Genomic DNA, 21791 nt, shown 5'->3' with positions numbered 1-21791 from the left:
CCGCAGTTGCTCGCCCGTGAGGTTGTTCCAATTGTCGAATCAGGAGTACACCACTAACTTCTCCTGCTTCCTCAGCCACATCCTGTTCACTGGAGACTCGGGTGCAACCACGACCCTCATCTTCTTCGACACTGTTTTCTCCGACAGTCAGGAGCCTTTCTTCACAGTTCTTTCCAAACTAATCAATGGATACATCCGGCGTCCCAAAGCCAGATACCTCAATCTTTACTAACCACATCACTGCACCACTCTCTTCTGAGCAGTTGGATGGTAAAAATTACGTCTCTTGGGCATCTCACATTGAGCTTTGGCTAATTGGACAAGGTTATGAGACACATCTCATTCAAACTGAAGAAGATGTTCAACTCTTCGATCGTCCTCTATGGAAGAAGGTTGACGCTCAGTTGTGTTGTATTATCCGAGCCACCATCCATCTATCTCTTAGAAATATCTTTCGTACTCACAAAACCTGTCACCATCCATCCATCTCTTAGAAATGTCTTTCGTACTCACAAAACCTGCAAAGCTGTTTGGACACAGGCTCAACAACTCTTTACAAACACCTCTCGACGACTCTATCAAGTTTGTGAAGATCTCATAACCATCCTCAATCCCCATTAGATTAAGGATTCAATGTCAACTTACCTGTGTTCGGTCTCTAGCCTTCTTTGTGACTTCAATGAACTGCTACCACCTGCGACCAATCCTATTGAAGAGCTTGAAAATCGGAAGAAATTTTCTATGTCCCTAGCTTTATATGGTCTGCCCACATATTATTCTCATGTTCGTGATCAGATATTAGGCAGCCCCACAGAAGCTATCATGGACAATACTTGGGCAACTCTCCTCCGTGTCCCGGCCAAGATATTGACGATGCCTCCTTCCGTTCCTGACTCGTCAGCTTTGGTCTCTCGACACAACACCAGACCTCCGCCTCACAAGGGTGGCAAAGGTCATCCTTGGTGTGATCATTGCCATCGCCCGGGCCACACGATTGATAAGTACTGGGGTCTGCATGGTCGACCTCCTCGCGCTGCTCAGATCGTTCAGAGTTTTGTTGCTTCTTCAGCTTCCACTTCACAGTTAACATCGGATCTGACCCCACCACCTTCCTATAATGACTTTCTGAAATGGTTTGAGGATTGTCAGGCTTCTGATTCCACTGCTACTATTATACACGCTGGTAATTCCTTTGCTGGCATATCTCGCTCTTCAAGTCCTTGGGTTCTTAATTCTGGGGCCACCGATCATATCACTAGTAATAAATCCCTATTTTCTTCTCTCACTACTTCTGGTTATTTACCAATCGTCACCATGGCCAATGGTTCCCAAACTCAGTCCAAGGGTATTGGTATTGTTCATCCTTCTCCGTCTCTTTCCATTCATAATGTTCTTTATGTTCCCGAAGCTCCCTTTAATTTATTGTCAATAAGTCAACTAACTCGATCTCTTAATTGTGTCATTTCTTTTACTAAAAATGTCTATTTTCTTACAGGATTGGAGTACGGGGAGGATGATTGGCTTCGGATGTGAGTCTCATGGCCTTTATCGGCTTCAACAACCCTCTCTTGTTGGTTCGGCGGCGGCATCTCCACTTCTTATTCATGCTCAGTTGGGACATCCAGGTCTTGATAAGTTCAAACAATTACATCCTAGTCTTTCTCACTTGGAGTCTTTGTCTTGTGAGTCGTATCAGTTAGGTAAGCATGTTCGTAGTTCTTTTTCTCCTCGCACTGTGAGTCGGGCTACGACCCCCTTTGCTTTGGTTCATTATGATGTTTGGGGTCTAAATCGTGTTTCTTTTACATTGGGATCACGATATTTTGTTACTTTTATAGATGATTTTTCCCATTGTACATGGTTATGTCTGATGAAGGAACATTCAGAATTATTTTCTATCTTTCAATCTTTTTTTCATGAAATCAAAACTCAGTTTGGTATTTCTCTTCGAACTTTGCAAAGTGATAATGTACGCGAGTATCTTTCTACTCAGTTTCGCTTTTCTTGGCATCTCATGGTGTGCTGCATCGCACGTCTTACTCTCATACCCCTTAACAGAATGGAGTTGCAAAATGCAAGAATCGTCATCTCCTTGAGACCACTCAGACTTTTCTTCTCCATTCTCATGTTCCTCATCAATTTTGGGGTGATGACGTACTTACTGCGTGTTATCTCATCAATCGCATGTCTTCCTCCACTCTCCAGGGTAAACTACCTCATCATATCCTCTACCCACATTATCCTCTTCATCCTTTACCACCTCGGGTCTTTGGTTCTATATGTTTTGCTCATGATCTTAATCCTGGTATTGATAAACTCTCTCCCCGATCTCATAAGTGCATTTTCCTTAGGTACCCACGGTCTCAGAAAGGGTACAAGTGTTATTCCCCTACTCTTCGTTGGTACTTCATCTCCACTGATGTTACATTTTTTGATTCGATTTCATTTTTTTGGGCCTCTTGCTTCCCAGTTCGAGGTTTCTCCCTCTCCACCTGCACCAGTGACTATCTTTTGTCTTATGGTGGCGCCTCTATCATTCCCAACCTCGTCTCCTCCTTTGCAGGTTTATCAGCGTCGTCCTCGTCCTCCTTTGCCGCCGCCCAGCACTAACACTGCCGTGGACACATCTTTGGAGCCAAGTCCTTCGTCGTTTCCTCCGGTCTCATCTCCTGACTCTGATATTCCCATTGCACTTCGAAAGAGTATGTGTTCCACTTGTAATCCTTCTCCTCACTATGTTTCTTTGAGTTATCATCGTCTTTCTCCTTCCTATTATTTTTGTCTTTCTTCTTTGTCGTCTGTTTCTCTTCCAAAGACTGCAGGTGATGTCTTTGCCCATCCAAGATGGAAACAAGCTATGCTCAATGAAATTTGTGCTTTACAGAGTAGTGGGACTTGGGACCTCGTTCCTCTATCACCTGGGAAGTCAGTTGTTGGTTGTCGATGGGTGTATACGGTGAAGGTTAGTCCAGACGGTATGGTTGATAGACTTAAGGCTCGTCTCGTCGCTAAAGACTATACTCAGATCTTCGGATTGGATTATGGGGATACTTTTTCTCCTATTGCCAAGATGTCTTCTGTACGCCTATTCCTGTCAACTGCTGGATTCGCCATTGGCCTCTTTATCAATTGGACATCAAAAATGCATTCTTACATGGTGATCTGCTCGAGGAAGTCTACATGGAGCAACCTCCGTGTTTTGTTACTCAGGGGGAGTCTTCTGGTCTTGTATGTCGCATGCGAAAATCTTTATATGACCTCAAGCAATCACCCAGAGCATGGTTCGGTAGATTTAGTACTGTAATTCAACAGTTTGGCATGACTCAGAGCGAGGTTGACCATTCTGTCTTTTATCGCAACTCATCCACTGGTTGCATCTACGTAGTGGTTTATGTTGATGATATCGTCATCACAGGTAGTGATCATCTTGGGATTTCACAAGTGAAACATCTTTTCAAACATTTCCAAACAAAGAATCTCAGCAAACTCAAATACTTCTTGGGAATAGAAGTAGCACAGTCTAAACAGGGGATCGTCAGATCCAAAAGGAAGTATACAATGGACATTTTAGAAGAAACAGGAATGTTAAACTCAAAGACAGAGACAACCCTATGGATCCTAATGTCAAGCTCATGCCAAATTAGGGGGAGTCTCTTCTAGATCCTGAACGGTACAGACGATTAGTAGAGAACTAAGCTACCTTACTGTTACTCGTCCGGATATCTCATTTGTGGTAAGTGTAGTAAGTCAGTTTCTCAACTCTCCATGCAAAGAACATTGGGATGTTGTGACTTGTATTATTCGATATATCAGAGGTGCACTAGGAAAGGGTCTTTTGTATGCAGGCAAAGGACATACTCGAGTCGTAGGATACTCTAATGTAGATTGGGCAGGATCTCCCACTGATAGAAAGTCCACTTCGGAGGTAACCTTGTTTCTTGGAAAAGCAAAAAGGCAGAATGTTGTAGCAAGATCCAGTGCCGAGGCAAAGTATCCAGCTATGGCCATAAATAGTCAAGAGCTTATATGACTAAAACGGTTGCTTCAAGAACTCAAGTTTGGGGAGGTTACACAAATGTCACTTATATGTGACAATCAGGACACCGTGCATATTGCCTCGAACCAAGTTTTTCATGAGAGGACAAAGCATATTGAAGTTGACTTTTATTTTGTTAGAGAGAAGGTCATATCGGGAAAAATATCTACTAGTTTTGTCAACTCACATGATCAACTACCAGATATATTCACTAAGTCACTAAGAGGTCCCCGAATTGACTACATATGTAACAAGCTTGGTGCATATGATCTATATTCTCCAACTTGAGGGGGAGTGTTGGAATATTGTAATATAACTAGGGGTATTATTGTAACTATGTTGTATATTCTCCTCTATATAAGACAATAACTCCGTGGTGTCTAAGACATGGGTTTCTCTTCTTAACAGAATCTATTCCTTACTATATCATCTATATTTAAATAAATTTTATCTTATTTTATTATTGCTAACAAAGTCTTCTTTAGTCCTCTTCCTTATTGAATATGTATATTTGTCATACTTTCATATCGCCTAACTGGAGCATTTATTGGTAGTATATATTTGTATCATCTTAAATGTGTTTCTCAGAATTTTTCCTCAATAAGTGCAACTCTGACTTTATCTCTAATGTTCTCATGTCTTATCATGTCCATCCTTATATGCCCGCACATCTACTTTAATATCATCATCCCTATAACTCTCATCTTCTGCTCATGTGCTTGAGTCACAGCCCAACATCCAACTTCATATAACATAGTAGACCTAAGGTGCATCACCTCGCACAAATTCACTAAATCACTCGTTATAAAATAAAAAAAATGAGTAGCATGCTATTTATAGAGGATAATTGCACTAAAGGATGAAATTCTAACCCATATAGGTGGGTTTTGCAAGCTTAAAAGTGTGACCCCCTATAAGTGAGATTTTTAAATTTCTCACAAGGATACAAGAAATGAACACAAGAGTGCAAACATTACCTCACACTATAGATAGAAGGATGTAACTAATAGAACTTTTTAAACGAAAGATAGACCCTCCATTTAATGAAATGAGCTCATTGGTTCTTTTGGACATGAGAATGATTGAGTACTATTAAAAATATTTTTTTTGCTTTTGAAAGTGTTTTTCGTGCAAGATCTTGTATGCAAAACAATTACAAAAATTTGTAAAGCAAAGATCTAATAGGTCTAGGATTCAATCAACTAAAGCATTAAATATAGTCATTGTGAGATAAGGTTTGATCTTTGGTCAGCTAAAGCTACATACTTAGTTGATCAAAGGCATAGATCGATCAAAGTTAAATGCTTAGTCGACTAAAGACTTAGGTTCGCCAAAGCTATTTGCTTGGTCAACTAAAGGCATAAATCGACCGATGCTAACCATTTGGTTAACCAAAAGCTTAAATTGACCAGTGAAAGTTTAGCATTCCCGTGCCTTGTCTAATTGATATTAGGACCTCATAAATCACCTAAACCCTAAACCCTAACTAAAGGCTACTAAAGATCCTCTAAATCTGCTTAACAAATAAGTTACGATTAATCCACTACAACCGTTTCTTTAAAAGAGACAATGGAGCAAGCCTCTTTAACTCTTAATCCTTCAGAATGATTATAAGTAGCCTTCCTCTCTATAAGAAATGAAATGAATAGCTAAGGAGAGGAGATTAAAAGAACTTACATAATAAAACTTTTGCATAGCTAGCAATCGCTTAAGAGTGTTGTTTCACTTGCATTTGGTTACAAAAAATCCTAAACGAACAACCTGAGGCCTTTATAAGCAATGCTTTAATAATCTTTTAGTCTACATCCAATTTGAATGAAAATGGTCGAAATCAATTGCTCAAGCAACTCTAGACATAACATCAAACAAAATGGCATCATGGAAAATTAAATGGTGCACTTTAAGAGACAAATTGATGAAACTAAATGAATATTCCCAACAACAACAACCAAGTCTTTATCCATTAAATGGGGAACTATACAAATTCTCCTATGTTATTGAGCTGGATCCCCTACTGTTTAATCATTCATATTTTAATAAATTTTATCATATTTTATCATTGCTAACTCAGTCTTCTTTTGTCTTCCTCTTCCTCGATTAATGTGTATTTGTTATAATTTAATATTTCTTAACTAAGGCATTTCTTGGTCATCTATCTACAAGTTCATACCATCTTAAATGTGTTTCTTAAAATTTTCTCTCAATAGATGTTACCCTGACTGTCTCTAATGTCTCATTTGTATCATGGCAACCCTCGTATGTTTATACATCTACCTTAATATCCTCGTATTTATGACTCATTTGTTTACTCATGTGCTTGATTCAAAGCCCAACATTCAACTTCATATAATATAGCAAATATAACCACTATTTTATAAAACTTCCCATTAAACTTTAAATGTATCTTATAATCATAAAGAGCATATGACGTACTCCTCCATTTCAACCATCCTACTTGTGGCATTTATAAAACATCTATCAACCACTCCATGCTTTTTCCATAGATTATTAAAGCTTTTAGAATAGATAACTCGTCATCTCGTTCTTAGTAATTGTCTTGCTATGCCTGCTAGTACAAATTTAAATTTCATCTATTTTATCTTTACTCTACTATGTCTAAAATCTTGTTCTAGTATTTCTTGCCAAGATTCGAGCTTATCATTTATTCATTCACATGTCTAATCGACGAAAATAATGTCATGTGCAAATAAGGTCTAAAATTTTAGATCGTATCGAAATTTTGATTTATGACCAAAATGATACAATTTTAGTATCATATTGTGTTGTGTTGATACAATTTCTTTATTTTTTAACATATAAAATATAGTAATTAAAAAATATATTTTTATTATTATTTAATTGTTATAAATGATTACTATTAGGTTATTTAAGATATTGAAAGTTGAGTTTAAATTTTGATTTTATCTCATGAGATGTTTGATGGTTATTAAATCTTTACAAAAATAGTTGAATATAGAAATTTAAGATTTATATTTTTATTATTATTACACATAACCAAATAATTTTAATTATAACTTTATTGCAAATGCATCAAGTCGAACTTGCATTTGATAAAGATTGATCTTCAATTTTGAGATTTATTGCAAAGGGAAGGTTGAGACCGTGTATTTATAAAGGCCATGATCTTTTATTTCAACATTTTTAGATATATTTTAATGATTATGTTACATTTATTTAATTTTTTTTTATGAATTAATATAATTTTTTATTTTGAGTATAACTAAAAGTGTTGACTAAATTTTCTATTATATAGTAAAAGGGTAAAGGAATGATGTCTCATATATTATATATCCAAAATATACAAATAGAAGTTTTAGGGTCTATTAAAATCATGTCTGATGAAGTATCAGATCTGAATAGATGCCTAAAGACCTATATAATCTTCACGCTCCTTAATATCCTCTCCACATCTAACTATTCCTCTCTAAAAAAAACTATGATTTCGAGCCCTCCATACATAATATATCAATGATAACAAGGTCAAATGACGAGCCTTTGTCTCCGCCCTACTCCTACAATAATGCTATCCAAAGACACAAATCGTCCTTTGATTGGTGGATATCTCTGGGCATAAGAAGTCATCCTCGAATCCTCCTTAATAGGTTTACAATGTGTGGGCACTCCTATGTCTCTAGCACTGTCCGAAAAGTGCACTGTCAATCCTCCAAATAATCCTATCAATCTCAAGTGGGAAGCCTTCGCTGTGCCAACATCCAGAAGGTGACTACATGACTCGGATGAACATAGGGCTTCCATATTATCCGAACCCATTGCACCATGGAACTAGGGCATATGAAGAAGTTGTAAGCTCGGGCTACTCCTCTCTCGTTTGCAAATCTCTATCTAGCCACCTCATGTGACTCGGCAACATCTAAGTAGAGATCCTGTATGTGAAGCAAGCGCTTAATCAACAGGGAATCTGAATAAGCGCTGCCATGTTGATAACGATCATTTCGACACACTTATTTCTCTTCTTTTAGATTTGGAACCATGAATATTAACATACTTATTTCTCTACTTCTAGATTTCTACTTCTTAAGCATATGAAATATATATTTTTGTTGATATGAATGATTGATCTTTATGCCTAGGAAATACTTTAGATTACTTGTCCTTTATTTAGAATGTTTCGAGAAAGATATGTTATCAAGTTACATAAAATTAATATACAACTTATTTTTAAATTATATTTAATATATATATATATAAAGTATAGAAACCGTATTGGCACGGTACGATACGGTATCGAAACTATATCATTCCGGTCAGGGGAATGAAGAGTTTAAGCTAGAACCTTCAATTCACTTCATTTTACCGTAAATGGCAAAAAATGGACTTTGATTTAACCTAACTTAAACAAAACAAATTGTTAACATAAAAAATGAAGAGATTGATTAATCGAGCCCAAAGTGGTCCACGAAGTGGTCCCATTCGACCAAGTACTGATGTTGATATGTTTAGTAAGTGATTTAAGTTAGGCTAATGTTGTATTTACTAATGAACTTTGTCGAGTCTATAAGTGCAGATCCATGACAAGTTAGTGTAAGCCCATTGACGGAGAAATTCAAGTAGGTGAAGAAGGTTAATTGGCTAATTGGCAAATGGAGAAGTTTAATTGGCATTGACAGAGGAGAAATGCAAAAAAAAAAACTTAGCGGATGGAGAAAACCAAATAGGTCAAGAGTGATTTGACATTTAGTGGTTGAAGAAGTTCTAGAACGTTAAGATACCCCACAAACAAGGAAGACTTGGAAGCTAAGCTTCTTAGTAGGCGAAGAAGACTCAAAGGCAAAGTCTCTTGGGAGGTAACCTCAAAGTGAGTTATGAAAGTCCACGAGTGACTTCTATTTTAGTTTTGGTTAAAAATTACATAGACAAGAACTCAACCAAGAAAAAAAATATTTTGGGGTTGTAGTTAATTCAATAGATTGATGGTTACTACTAGTTGACTAATGTGTTGAGTCAACTGGGGAGTCGACTCAAGATATTAAACACATAAACAAAAGAATTTTATTTCGATTTTAGTCAACTGACTATAAATTCAATTGATTGAGGCAGATTTAGTCCACTAGCCTAGGTAGTTGATTGAAGAACTTTCTTGTGTAAAACAATTGCTCTCTATTCAAAAGTTAACTAGGACATTAGACAAAAACATAGTTTAGACGATTGGGCAATTGCAGGAACCATTATTGAAATTAAAAATAAGACTATTGAGTTGATTGCGAAAGGTAGAAGTGTCAAACAAGGGTTACATGATGAACACTTTGGTCGACTAAAAAAAGGTTGATTCATGAGGCAAGTGTAATCAACAAAGGCTTACATGATCTAGTCAATTGAAAAAACAAGTTAAGCCAACTAGAATTGAACAAAAAAGATGTTTGGAGCCAACTTGAAGACAGGTAAAGGGAGATCATACTAGTTGGCAAAAAGACGACTACGCTCGCCCCCAGTGCCCCCGCCAACCCGTCTTAGGGCTAACATGGAAGAGGTTAATCACGAGTAGCTACTAGCCCTTGGAATAGTGACCGGCGCATGAGGGAGGTATTTACCTCGGCTATGCCAAAATTCAAACCCCAGACCTCAAGTTGGCAGCAAAGGGGAGCTCATACTAGACTAGAAAAGATAGAGAAAGAGCTACAGACTTATTTTTGGGCTACAAGTTTACTTTGAAGCTCTATTCGTTTGCATAAGCTTTGATTTGTTGTTTTGTTTCAACCTTATTATAAGAAGTTTTTGTGAGAGGTTTTTCTGCCTATCGGAAGGAGAAAAGATAGTAGGTATTCGAGGGGTGACTTACTTTAAAAATCCATTGGTAATCCAACTTGAGGATTATTAAAGTTAATGGGCTACCCAACCCTACCCCTAGGTTGGAGTTGCTAGTGTTATGGGTTTAGTCCCACATCAGATATTTTAGTTATAGGAGTTTGTGTTGAGTTCACAAATATTATGACCCAGTCCTCTCTCATGATAACAATAATGCAATTCTAAGAAAATAAAAACTAGAGATACACCAGTTACATTTTCGGATTTGTCATGAAAAGAAGAGTATCAACATAATAGAAAGAGTGTGATTGACTTTATATTGCATCTTTTCATGGAAACAGCTGTTAAAGCACAACACTGATTATTCAATTTGGCAGAAGTTCAAACCATTTATTGAGAAATAGTAATACCTTGACACATTCTAGAATTGTTGTTCTGTGCCTCTGTACTGCTTGAGAGTCTACTGCAACAGCTTTTATAAGCATGTTCAAGGCAACATATCTGACAAAGAACAAAAGAAAGAATGTTCTCAAGAAGTAATATCTAGATGTACTTGAATGCAATTTTCTTCTTACAGTGAATTTCCTTATGCTGATGACTGGTTTTCACAGCACTGGATTGCACAATCTTTACTACTAATATTGGCTGAATGCAATTGCATATCTAACTGTAATTGCATGGCAAACTTGCCAAAGGAGCCGTGTCTTTTGGAATTATTACAGGGTAAAGTTTGCAAGCACTTCCTTTTATCTTTAAAAATCTCGCTATATATATGACTAGTATACGTGGCACTTATATTGGGTCATAGTAATATAGCTCATAAATAGCTAGACTGATTATTGTAAGTTAAGGATTGTCCCAATGTCAACTTGCATCAATATTATTAAAGGAGTAAAAAAAATATGATCCCCACAAAGTCAGCTGAATCTTAGCACCAGAAATTTTAAATTATAGCCCTCAAATTTCATTTCTTTTCTTGCAATAGTCAATCATATCATAGCGTAAATATAGGACAAAAAAGTCTTCAAGATCTTTGAGGGATGCATTCATCCTCTAGCAAGTAGAATTTATTCTTTGGAATAACAAAGGTATGCACAAATGATGGCACCAATATCTTCATACAAAAATTTAATGCAAGCATGTGCAGAATAGAGAGAAAGATGCCTTTTACCATCATTGCTATCAATGGGCACAAAATTCTCAACAATAAGTTATCTAATGACTCTCAAATATGATAATATTGATTCAAAACATATATTGATGTTATAAAGAAACAGGAATCACCTGATGTTATTGTCACGGTTTGACAAGAATCTACCCAGAATGTTAATTGCAAGCACACGCAAACCACTAGTAGCTTCTATACCCATTATAGTTTCCACACATTCATATAGAATAGCATTCCCAGCATTTTTGTTTAATTCAGTTTTTGAAGCAACCTGTAGAAGGAAAACAGATAGCGATACTAAGTTTAATACTCATCAAATAAATTCTAGCTACAATCGCATAACTCATGATTTTAGCTTAGGAAGTATTGTTACTTACATGGAATTGAAATTGTGAGTATCAAATTAGAAAAATCAGAGAATATAAAGGAAAACTGACCTGTGCAAGAATATCATTTATATATTCACTGGTATCGGAGTCTCCTTGGCCACACATTCTCATCAGCCTAAGAACCCGAATATGTAAGAAGGGATCCGTAATCCCAGCAATGTCAAACTCAGGTGAATATGGGCTACTAGAAACATCTTTCAGTATTCGAACCAATCCTTCTGTGCAGTTCTATAATTAAAATGGAAACTAATTTACAGCATGAACAACATTTAAGCAACTACAAGGATAACAGTTTATGGAATCCAGAAAGTGCATAACCAAAAAACAAAATATAGCATGATTACAAAGAAAGACAACATTCAAACTTAATATCAAAAAATGTTATTCAAATTCTTTACACATGCAGAATACAAACAAATAGTTGGGACTAGCAGCTGCTAAATGTTTAAACATCAGCTTATTAAGATATGGGAGGCAAAGGCATTAGTTTTTAGTGTATTATTAATAAAAAAACCACAAAGATAGAGAAAAAAATATGGATAAGACAATAATGCAACTAAGTTCCTACTCAGCAAGATATTGCTCCGCATATCCCAATATAATGGGACAATCACACCCGCCCAATACTGGCATTTGATAGCACACACCACAAATACTATTCTATGGGGTCGCAGAGGTGTCGTGATCCCGCGTTGACCTCTGCGAGGTCGTGAAGGGATCGCGGCGCCTCGCAACCTCGTGGGGGCCTCCGCAACCCCACAGCGCCTCGCGATATTGCGGAGACCTCCGCGACCCCACAGCACCTCACGGGGACCTCCATGACCCCGCGGCACCTCGCGACCTCGCAAGGGCCTCATGACCCCGCAAGGGCCTTCACGACATATGCAGGGTTGTGGTGCCCCTGCCACTTTTTTTTCCTTTTTCTTTTTTCTTTTTTATATTTAGATTAAAAACTTTATTTTTAATTAATATATTTTTATATTTTAAAAATATCAAAATCATATTGATATCGTACCAAATTTTGAAATGGATCAATATTTTAAACCATGGTAGACGCTACTTTGATGAGGAAACCAATGTAAACATGTCAGAGGAATATAAAACCACAGCTTATCCTGACCCAACAAGAGATAACCAATGACTACTTGGAAAGGCACAAGTCATCCCACAAGGAGAGGTAGAGACACCACAACTAAATGGGGAAGAGCATTGAGCTTTAATCCTAAATGGGAAGAGAACTAAAGGGGTCATGTCCAAGTGTGTCTCCAGTATAGCGCAAAGAGCCAAGAAGGGATGCCAAATTCAGAAAGTAAGCATGGCACAACATTAGGAGACCGAGACCCAGGCCAAAAAATAACATCTAGACAATGCTATGCACCATTCTAAGGACTCAATGTTAATTGTTGTGATGATGCCAAAATGAGAAATGATGGAATGCACTGTAGGTTGGTTCTAGACTAACAAAGGGAGCAGACAAACCTTCCAAAGGTGTGTGACATGACAAAATCTTGGTAAATCTTGAGCAAAGTTTGAAAAATGTACGTAGGTGATATGCAATTATACCCAAGCATAGCATATATGCAAATATGTGGTCCTATATGCAGGGCCTATGCAATCCAAAATAATGTAAGTAATCATACAATTAAAAACACATGATGACGTACGAACATTCTATTTTAATCATCCATGAAAACACATCATGTAAGCAACATCCATATAATTGAATACTTGCAAAATAAGTGAATAAATTACTTCTACATGTTATCACACCAAAAACATAATTTATAGAAGTATTAAACAATCACAAAACAATAAGCCACTGTTATTTGAGAAAACCAGAATAAGTAATAATTTATTTGATAATATTCAGCGCAAACAACTTTCTGTGAACAATAGTTAATCTTTGGACCTTTGCAAATGCAGGTTGCATATAATATATAAACAATTATCTACGATATCCTAAACCTATGTTTGATTTGTTACTGAATTTCTTCATAATAAAGCTTACATTTTTGTATGTAACAATGACTCTTAACACCAACACCTTCATTAACCACATGTAAACATTTCTATTAATATCAACACCTAGCTACCTACTGTATTTAATCCTCACTCCTGATCCAAATACTGTAACAAAAGTATCATGGACCAGCAAAGATGCTCATGTGTTACAGGACATCATACTTGTCCTAGTGCATTATGGATCATTATATGATACAAAACACTGGATCCGTCAATTTGATATAATGAGTTATGGACCACTATTTGCATCCAAAAACATAAATATACATAAGATAGGGATAGCATAGGAGTTTGTCCAATTCTACAAATCAAGATATTGAGAGTCCAACTGAACTGAATACTTCAGATGAAGCAAAAGAGAATGAAGAAAAACTACACAAGAGGATAAACAAAGAAATTTGACATGAAGAATGGAAGAAAGCATGTGAATTATAACTGTTGGAGTGTATACTGAAAGCCTAAGCTTTGTAAACATTCATTATGAATAAAGAATCACATTTGGTCAAATTGTCTACATTTGTTTGTAGTTGTTCATTTAATTTATATTGTAGATAACATAGTATGTGGTGTCACATACAGAAGATGATGTTATCAGTACCTTATAAATTATAAACAGTAGCTCACGACTAAAATGGAAAGGAACAAACCATTAGAAGGTCGTAGTGTAATTAGGTATTAGTTTATCTTGACTATATAATTACACTAGTACACTCAGAGTGTATTGAGTAGGACCATTAGAGGTCGTTTCTTTTATACTGACTTTATAAAGGAACAAAGACCTCAGTTATTATGGAAGTGTGTGCTCTTAATCCTTATATAATAACAAGCACATATGTTTGATATTTATTTCTTTAATTTATCAATGGGTGAGATTTAGTTCGATGAATCAATAAACTCGATAAGTTGGGAAATAGTATCACTTATAGTGTGTGTTGTTGATTATAGAAGGAAGCTGTCCTAGAGATACTAGGTTGATAATGTCCTCAAGAGGAGCTCGTAAAGATTGTCATGTTAAACCCTGCAGGTGGACTTAGTCCGACGTGATAATAAGGTTGAGTGGTACTACTCTTGGACTTAGATATTAATTAAATGAGTTGTCGAACTCACTTAATTAGTGGACATTCGATATCTTAAACACAGGAGACTAACACACTCGTAATAAGGAGCCCAAAATGTAATTTGGGATTGGTGCGGTAGTTGATGATAGTTCTCTAGTGGAATGAATTATCGTTGATAAAATTAAGTTGTGTGTTGGGGGCGAGGATGCTAATTTTATCGGAGACCAAAACCAATTCCTCCTCGTCCATTATCGTAGCCTCTTATTTATAGATTACCCACCTATACCCACCTTCTATACCCAATAGGGGCCGGCCAAGGGCCGACCTGGGTATAAGATTGGGTGGCCGGCCCTAGCTCGAGCTAGTAGAGCGAAATAAATTAAAAGAATTTTAATTTTAATTTTATTATGTGGAAGAAATAATTTATTAAAGAGAATTAGAATTAAATTATCTCTCTTGTAAAATTTGAAAGATTAAAGAAAGAGATTAGATCTCTTTCCTTATTTATAGATTGGTGAGATATTTTATTTCTCTTTAAAAATTATTCACGTGTTATAAAATTAAAATTATGGAAATTTCTTTTATTAACCATGAAGAGATTTTGAAGAGAAATTTTATTTTTAAAATTTCCGGAAACAAATAAGGAAAGTTTTAATTGTTGATTGAAACTTGTCCGATTTGCTTCCCTTGATGTGGTCGGCCATTAGAGATTAATTGGGAAATATTATTTTATTTTTCTCAATTAAATCATGTCAAGGAATTAAGGAAATTTTATTGTAATTAAATTTCCTAATTTACTAAGCGAGGAATATAAAAGAAGGGGTGAGGTGCCTTCATGAGACAACCTCTATTGTTTTCTCTCCCTCTTTTATTCTTTGGTGTGGCCAACATCCTTTCCCTCTCTTCCTCTTGTGGTGGCGAACATCTCTATTCCTTGAAGCTCTTGTGGTGGCCGGATACTACTAGAGAAGAAGAAGAAGAAGAAGGAGGAAGCTAGCGTCTCTTGGAGCTTGGTTAGTATTTTAGGTTTTCTCCTTGATGAAGTTTTCCTTTGTGGCCGAACCTTGCTTGGAGGAGAAGAAGGTGGTTGGTGGTTTCTCGTCTCGGTAGATCGTTGCCCACACAACGTCCGAGGTTAGAAGAGGAATACTGTAGAAGATCAAGAGGTTTTTCTGAGGTATAACTAGTAATTTTTCTTTCCGCATCACGCTAGTTATTTATGGAAATAATACCAAATCTAAGAGGTTACGTTCTAGAATTTCGAATATGTTTTCGAAGTTGTGTTCTTTTGTTTTCTTTTCCTTGTGATTTGATTGTTCTCTTTGGTTAATCTAAAGTTATTTTAGGAAATTAAATATTATCTTTCTATAAAAGGTTTTGTCCAGTCGGTGGTGGTTGCTCCCATATCCAAGAAGGCCGTATGCCTCGCCACCTTGGAACCAATTATGGAAATTAATATTTAATGGAATTAATAACTAAGGAGACTTGGATCAAACGTGTTAAGTTCCGCAGGAGATCAAGTCAAAACCTAAACGAACAAATAGATTAAGTTTTGGATCAAACGTATTAAGTTCTAAGCGATCCAAAATTTAATTTAAAAGAACACGTGGTAGCTAGGAAAGGTTCGGACCTTTATCAAAATTTTTGTACGGTGGAACCTATAGGTTTTCCAAGTAGAACCAACATTGGTATCGAGCTAGGGTTTTGCCTCTGTATTTGGTATTTAGTTTAATTATGCACATATCATAATTTAGGCAGGTTAATAGTAGGATGTCCTAACTTTGTGAATGCAGGATCCAACTATTATGGCTTTTAGTTATTATGTGTGTGATTGGACCCTGGACATGTCAAGGCATTTATATGTGTGTGCGTGATTGTATTAAAATACAGTCGTATTTAGTTTTATTAGGATTTTATTTTTGATCTAGTACATATACATTCCTTTTATGGAATATAGGATCGAAATGTAAAATTCTATTTATGTCATGGATCGTATCTTAGCGTGGAACCTTGAGGAACCAGAGGCGCGGAACTAAGGCGAGATGGATCGGCAAGACCCGATGGCGGTGGCCAAATATGGTGACGCAACTTGGGATGACAACACACGGAGAATAACTAGAGATAAAAGCCATAATAGTTGAAAATTAAATTTTCTATTTATTGCTTTTATATTGTGCTATGTGTGTATGTTAGTTTACAAGTTTAGTAGGCTAGAAAATTCCTCATTTATAAATAACTAAGTGGGAGAGGGATTTTAAATAAATCCCATGGTCTCCATTATTGGTTTGTAAGTGATACAAACAAGTTTGCGCGTTGGCTCTGAGTGCCTTCCTCCATAATGGATGAGCTTGTTTGTGGATCACTGTAACGGACTTCCATTTTTGGATGACTATAGGAAATTAATTAAGAGCGTGTGATCTTCCCCAACGGAAGGCGTAATCTTATTAATGGACTTAGTGTCAAGTAATGGTATACACTTACACATCTAATAGTATCCTCCCAATCGGAGTCATTACTTTTGTGTGACCGAATAATACCAACTATTAATTTTATTTGTCACAAAGTTTGGTTGTGACAAGATAATAAAATTAATGGGTTAAAACCCTCCTTCTACAAATGTTGAATATACGTCCACACTAACGTGGCATACAAAATTCACGGTGATATGAGGTGTTGGTTAATTTAAAATAGTATTGTTTGAGGAATCAATATTATTCTAAATTTAGAGTTCTGACCAAAAGTTATTTGTGATTTTTAGGATGACTTTCAACCCACTATCCATCATACTTCAACAAAATAGACTTACTGGACCTAATTACATAGATTAGAAAAGGAACCTGGACATTGTTCTGACTGCTGAAAGCTATAAATTTGTACTGACTGAACCTTGTCCTGATGCACCCACTAGTGAATCTACCCAAGAGGAGATTGAATATCATAAGAGATGGGTAAAGGCAGATGAGATGGCGCGGTGTTACATTTTGGCTTCAATGTCAAATGTATTGCAACATCAGCATAAAGATTTACCAACAGCTTATGATATTATGAACAATCTCAAGGAACTCTTTGGTCATCAGGATAGGGCTTCTAGACAAGAAGCTATGAGAAAGATAATGAGGGTACTCCTGTGAGGGATCGTATCCTAAAGATGATGGCTTATCCGAACGAGATACGGATCCTTGGAGGAGAAATTGATGGGGAAACCCGGATCGATATGATCCTCCAAACGCTACCTAAGTTTTGAGTCGACTGAACTATAATATGAATAAGAGGATTTATTCATTGGGGAACTCTTGTGAGTAACTTAAAAGGATTATTTCATGATTCTCAAATTCACTATCTTGAAAATGGTTCTACTTAAACCGAGAGGAAGAAGAAGAAACAATGGTTCGAAAGAAAGTGAATAAATCTCAGTGTACGGGAGAGTGAAGAAGCAGAAGGGCAAGTGCTTCATCTATAAGCAGACGTTGGACTGTCCTCGTAAGAACCAAAACAAAGGTATATCTCTACGCTCTAGTTGTTGAAACGTGTTTAGCGGTGTTATCTACCAACACGTGGTAGATACGGAGCCACTGATCATGTCTGCGATTCCTTGTAGGGTTCCGGAAACCCGACATTATCTGAAGGAGATTCACATACGTGGCGATGCTACTTAAGGTGGCCGATGGGAGCGTCTACTTATCTTTTAATAGAAATAAAAATTTGGTTTTAAGAAATTGTCTTTATGTACCTAGTTTTAGAAAGAATTTAGTTTCTAAACTGTTTTTAGATGGATATTCGGTTTCTTTCAGATGATGTAGTTATTAAAAGAAATAAAGTGATTATCTGCTCGTGCATTAGTTGGCAATTTGTATACTTTAAATCCAATTTCTTCCACAAAGCAAAACATGGAAATTTATAATTCATCTTCTAACTCGAATAAGAGAAAAGAACCTTCGAAATGAACCAAGCGTATCTTTGGCATCTAAGGCTTGGTCATATTAACTTAAGTAGGATTCAGAGGCTTATAGCGGATGGACTTTTGGTTCATTAGAGTTGGAAAATTTTCCAACTTGTGAATCTTGCTTGGAAGGTAAAATGACCAAGAGGCCTTAAGGCCAAGGGTATAGAGCCAAAGAAGTGTTAGAATTGGTTCACTCTGATTTGTGTAGTCCAGGCAAGAGGAGGTTTTGAATATTTGTCTCTTTCATGCGATTATTCAAGATACGGATATATTTACCTAATGCTACCGCAAGTCCGAGTGTTTGATAAGTTCAAAGAATACGATGTGGAAAAACGATTAGTAAAAGTATCAAGACACTACGATCCGATCGTGGTGGCGAATACCTCTTGAGAGTTTAGAATTACTTATCGGTCGATTCAATCCCAATCGTCGCACCGAACACCCCAATGAATGGTGTAGCGAGCGAAGGAATAGGACTCTTATGGAGATGGTTAGATCGATGATGAGTTATTGAGATTACCAAATTCATTTTGGGATATGCTCTGGAAAGCACATTCCGAACTTAGTACCTTCTAAATCGGTTCCTTTACTCCCATAGAATCGTGGAATGGGCGAAACCCCAGGCATATTCGGTTGGGGTAGTCCAGTACGTGTCTGAAACCGGATCTTGATAAGTTAGAATCTCGTATGAAGTTCGCGTGTTTGTAGGATATCCCAAAGGAACGAAAGGTGGTTTATTTTATAGTCCTAAGACCAGAAGGTCACTAATGCCCAGGTTTTAGAAGAAGACTATATAATGGATCACAAGCCCGGAGTAAAGTTGTTTTAGAAGAACTTAGAGAGGACACGTCTACTTCAGCTACAAGATGAAGTACCACAAGAGACCGCAACACGTGTCACACACGATACACAACCACAGAGTGCCTCGTCGTAGTGGGAGGTTGTCAGGCAACTGAAGATTCATGTTTTGGGAGAGTCTTGGGACTTGATCCGGGTAAACATGAACCTGATCCACGAACATACGATGAAGCACTCCAAGATATAGATCCAGATCTTGGCAAAAGGCAATGAAATCTGAAATAGAGTCTATGTAGGTCTGGGAGCTTGTAGAACCACACGATGGTGTAAAAGCCGTTGGATGCAGTGGATTTACAAAAGGAAAAGAGGGATGACGGAAGGTAGAAACCTTCAAAGCTAGGCTTGTTGCGAAAGGGTACACTCGAAAGAGGAATCGATTATGAGGAAACCTTTTCACCGGTAGCCACGCTTAAGTCTATCCGGATACTCTTATCCATTGCTGCTGATTATGAGATTTGGCAAATGGATGTCAAGACGACTTTCCTTAATGGAAGTCTTGAAGAGAACATCCATATGAAGCAACCAAAAGGATTTATTGAAAAAGGCAAAGAGCATCAAGCTCAATCGGTCCATTTATGGATTAAAGCAAGCTTCAAGATCTTGGAACATCCGGTTTAATGAAGTAATCCAGTCATATGGATTTATTCAAAGTCCGGATGAGTCTTGTGTATATAAGAAGTGTAACGGAAACGTGGTGGTATTTCTTGTACTATACGTAGATGATATTTTGTTAATTGGCAACAATGTCAAGGTATTATCAGACGTAAGGGTATGGTTGTCCAAACAATTTGATATGAAGGACTTAGGAGATTGTGCACACATTCTTGGGATCAAAGTTATAAGGGATCGTAAGAAAAGAATGTTATGTCTATCCCAAGCTTCATATATAGATACAATCCTTGCTCGTTTTAGCATGTAGGATTCCAAGAAAGGTTTCTTACCTTTTAGACATGGAGTAGCTTATCTAAAGAGATGTCTCCAAAGACATCGAAAGAGATAGAGGACATGAAAGCAGTTCTTTATGCTTCGGCTGTAGGAAGCCTAATGTATGCAATCATGTACGAGACGATATCATTTTCGGCGTGGTCGTGCAGACATCGAGTAACTAGACAAGGACATTGGATCATGTAAAGCGTATATTAAAGTACCAGAAGGACTAGAGATTATACGCTAGTTTACAAGACGATCCGCTCTGGTTACACTGATTCGCATGATTTCAATCGAGATAGGGATATGATGAAGTCTACATCAGCATGTGTTTACTTTAGAGGTGGAGCCATTTCGAGAAGTGTTAAGCGAAATGCGTTTGGACTCAACCGTGAAGTCGAGTATGTAGACCTCGAGGCGTAAAGAATCAAGATGGCTCAGAACTCTAATGGACTTAGATGTGATTCTGGTTTGCCCAAAATCATCACAATTTATTGTGATAATAGTGGAACTCGAAGGAACCACGAGCCCATAAGGCAAGTAAACATATAGAGCGCAGTACCACCGATACGAGATATCGTGAGCGAGGAGAAGTCATTATCGCCAAGATCGATCACGGATAACTGGCGGATCCTTTCACTAAGGCCCTTAAAGCTTTCGATCGGCGTGTGGAGGAATGGGAATCGGATGTATGGTAGAAGATATGGCAACAGTCGTTAGTATAAGTGGGAGATTGTTGGGTGTATATGAAAGCCCAAGCTTTGTAAACATTCATTATGAATAAAGAATCACATTTCGTCAAATTAGCTACATTTGTTTGTAGTTGTTCATTTAATTTATATTGTAGATAACATACTATGTGGTGTCACATGCGGAAGATGATGTTATCAGTACCTTATAAATTATAAACAGTAACTCACGAAACAAACCATTAGAAGGTCGTAGTGTAATTAGGTATTAGTTTATCTTGACTATATAATTACACTAGTACACTTGAGTGTATTGAGTAGGACCATTGAAGGTCGTTTCTTTTATTGACTTAATAAAGGAACAAAGACCTCGCTTATTATGGAAGTGTGTGCTCTTAATCCTAATATAATAACAAGCATATGTTTGATATTTATTTCTTTAATTTATCGATGGGTGAGATTTAGTTTGATGAATCAATAAACTCGATAAGTTGGGAAATGGTATCACTTATAGTGTGTTGTTGATTATAGAAGGGAATTGTGAGATACTAGGTTGATAATGTCCTCAAGAGGAGCTCATAAAGATTGTCGTGTTAAACCCTGTTAGTCCGATACGATAATAAGGTTGAGTGGTACTACTCTTGGACTTAGATATTAATTAAATGAGTTGTCAGTAACTCACTTAATTAGTGGACATTCGATATCTTAAACACAGGAGACTAACACACTCATAATAAGAAGGAGCCCAAAATGTAATTTGGGATTGGTGCGGTAGTTCAATAATAGTTCTCTAGTGGAATGAATTATCATTGATAAAATTAAGTTGTGTGTTAAGGCGAACACGGATGCTTAATTTTATCGGGAGACAAAACCAATTCCTCCTCTCCCTATCGTAGCCTCTTATTTATGGAGTTCTA

At 36.9% G+C, this 21791-nt stretch overlaps 1 protein-coding gene across 9 annotated transcripts in view; it reads right to left on the bottom strand.

The window, feature by feature from the left end:
* LOC121980469 (AP-1 complex subunit gamma-2-like) overlaps nucleotides 1-21791 on the bottom strand; it is a 143693-nt gene that overhangs the window by 64799 nt on the left and 57103 nt on the right. For all 9 annotated transcript variants that reach the window (XR_006111544.1, XM_042532523.1, XM_042532526.1 and 6 more), the window contains 3 exons: nucleotides 11426-11605; nucleotides 11105-11259; nucleotides 10231-10321 (listed from right to left, as the gene is read on the bottom strand). Coding sequence is in view for 8 of the 9 variants with exons in the window: in XM_042532523.1 (XP_042388457.1) it covers nucleotides 10231-10321; nucleotides 11105-11259; nucleotides 11426-11605 (426 nt within the window). In the remaining variant the exon portion in view is untranslated. The remainder of the gene's footprint in view (nucleotides 1-10230; nucleotides 10322-11104; nucleotides 11260-11425; nucleotides 11606-21791) is intronic.

This window comes from Zingiber officinale, chromosome 5A (genome assembly GCF_018446385.1).
Source record: "Zingiber officinale cultivar Zhangliang chromosome 5A, Zo_v1.1, whole genome shotgun sequence".
Classification (NCBI taxonomy): domain Eukaryota; kingdom Viridiplantae; phylum Streptophyta; class Magnoliopsida; order Zingiberales; family Zingiberaceae; genus Zingiber; species Zingiber officinale.
Note: the sequence above shows the minus strand (reverse complement) of the source record. Positions and strands in the feature narration are given on the sequence as shown.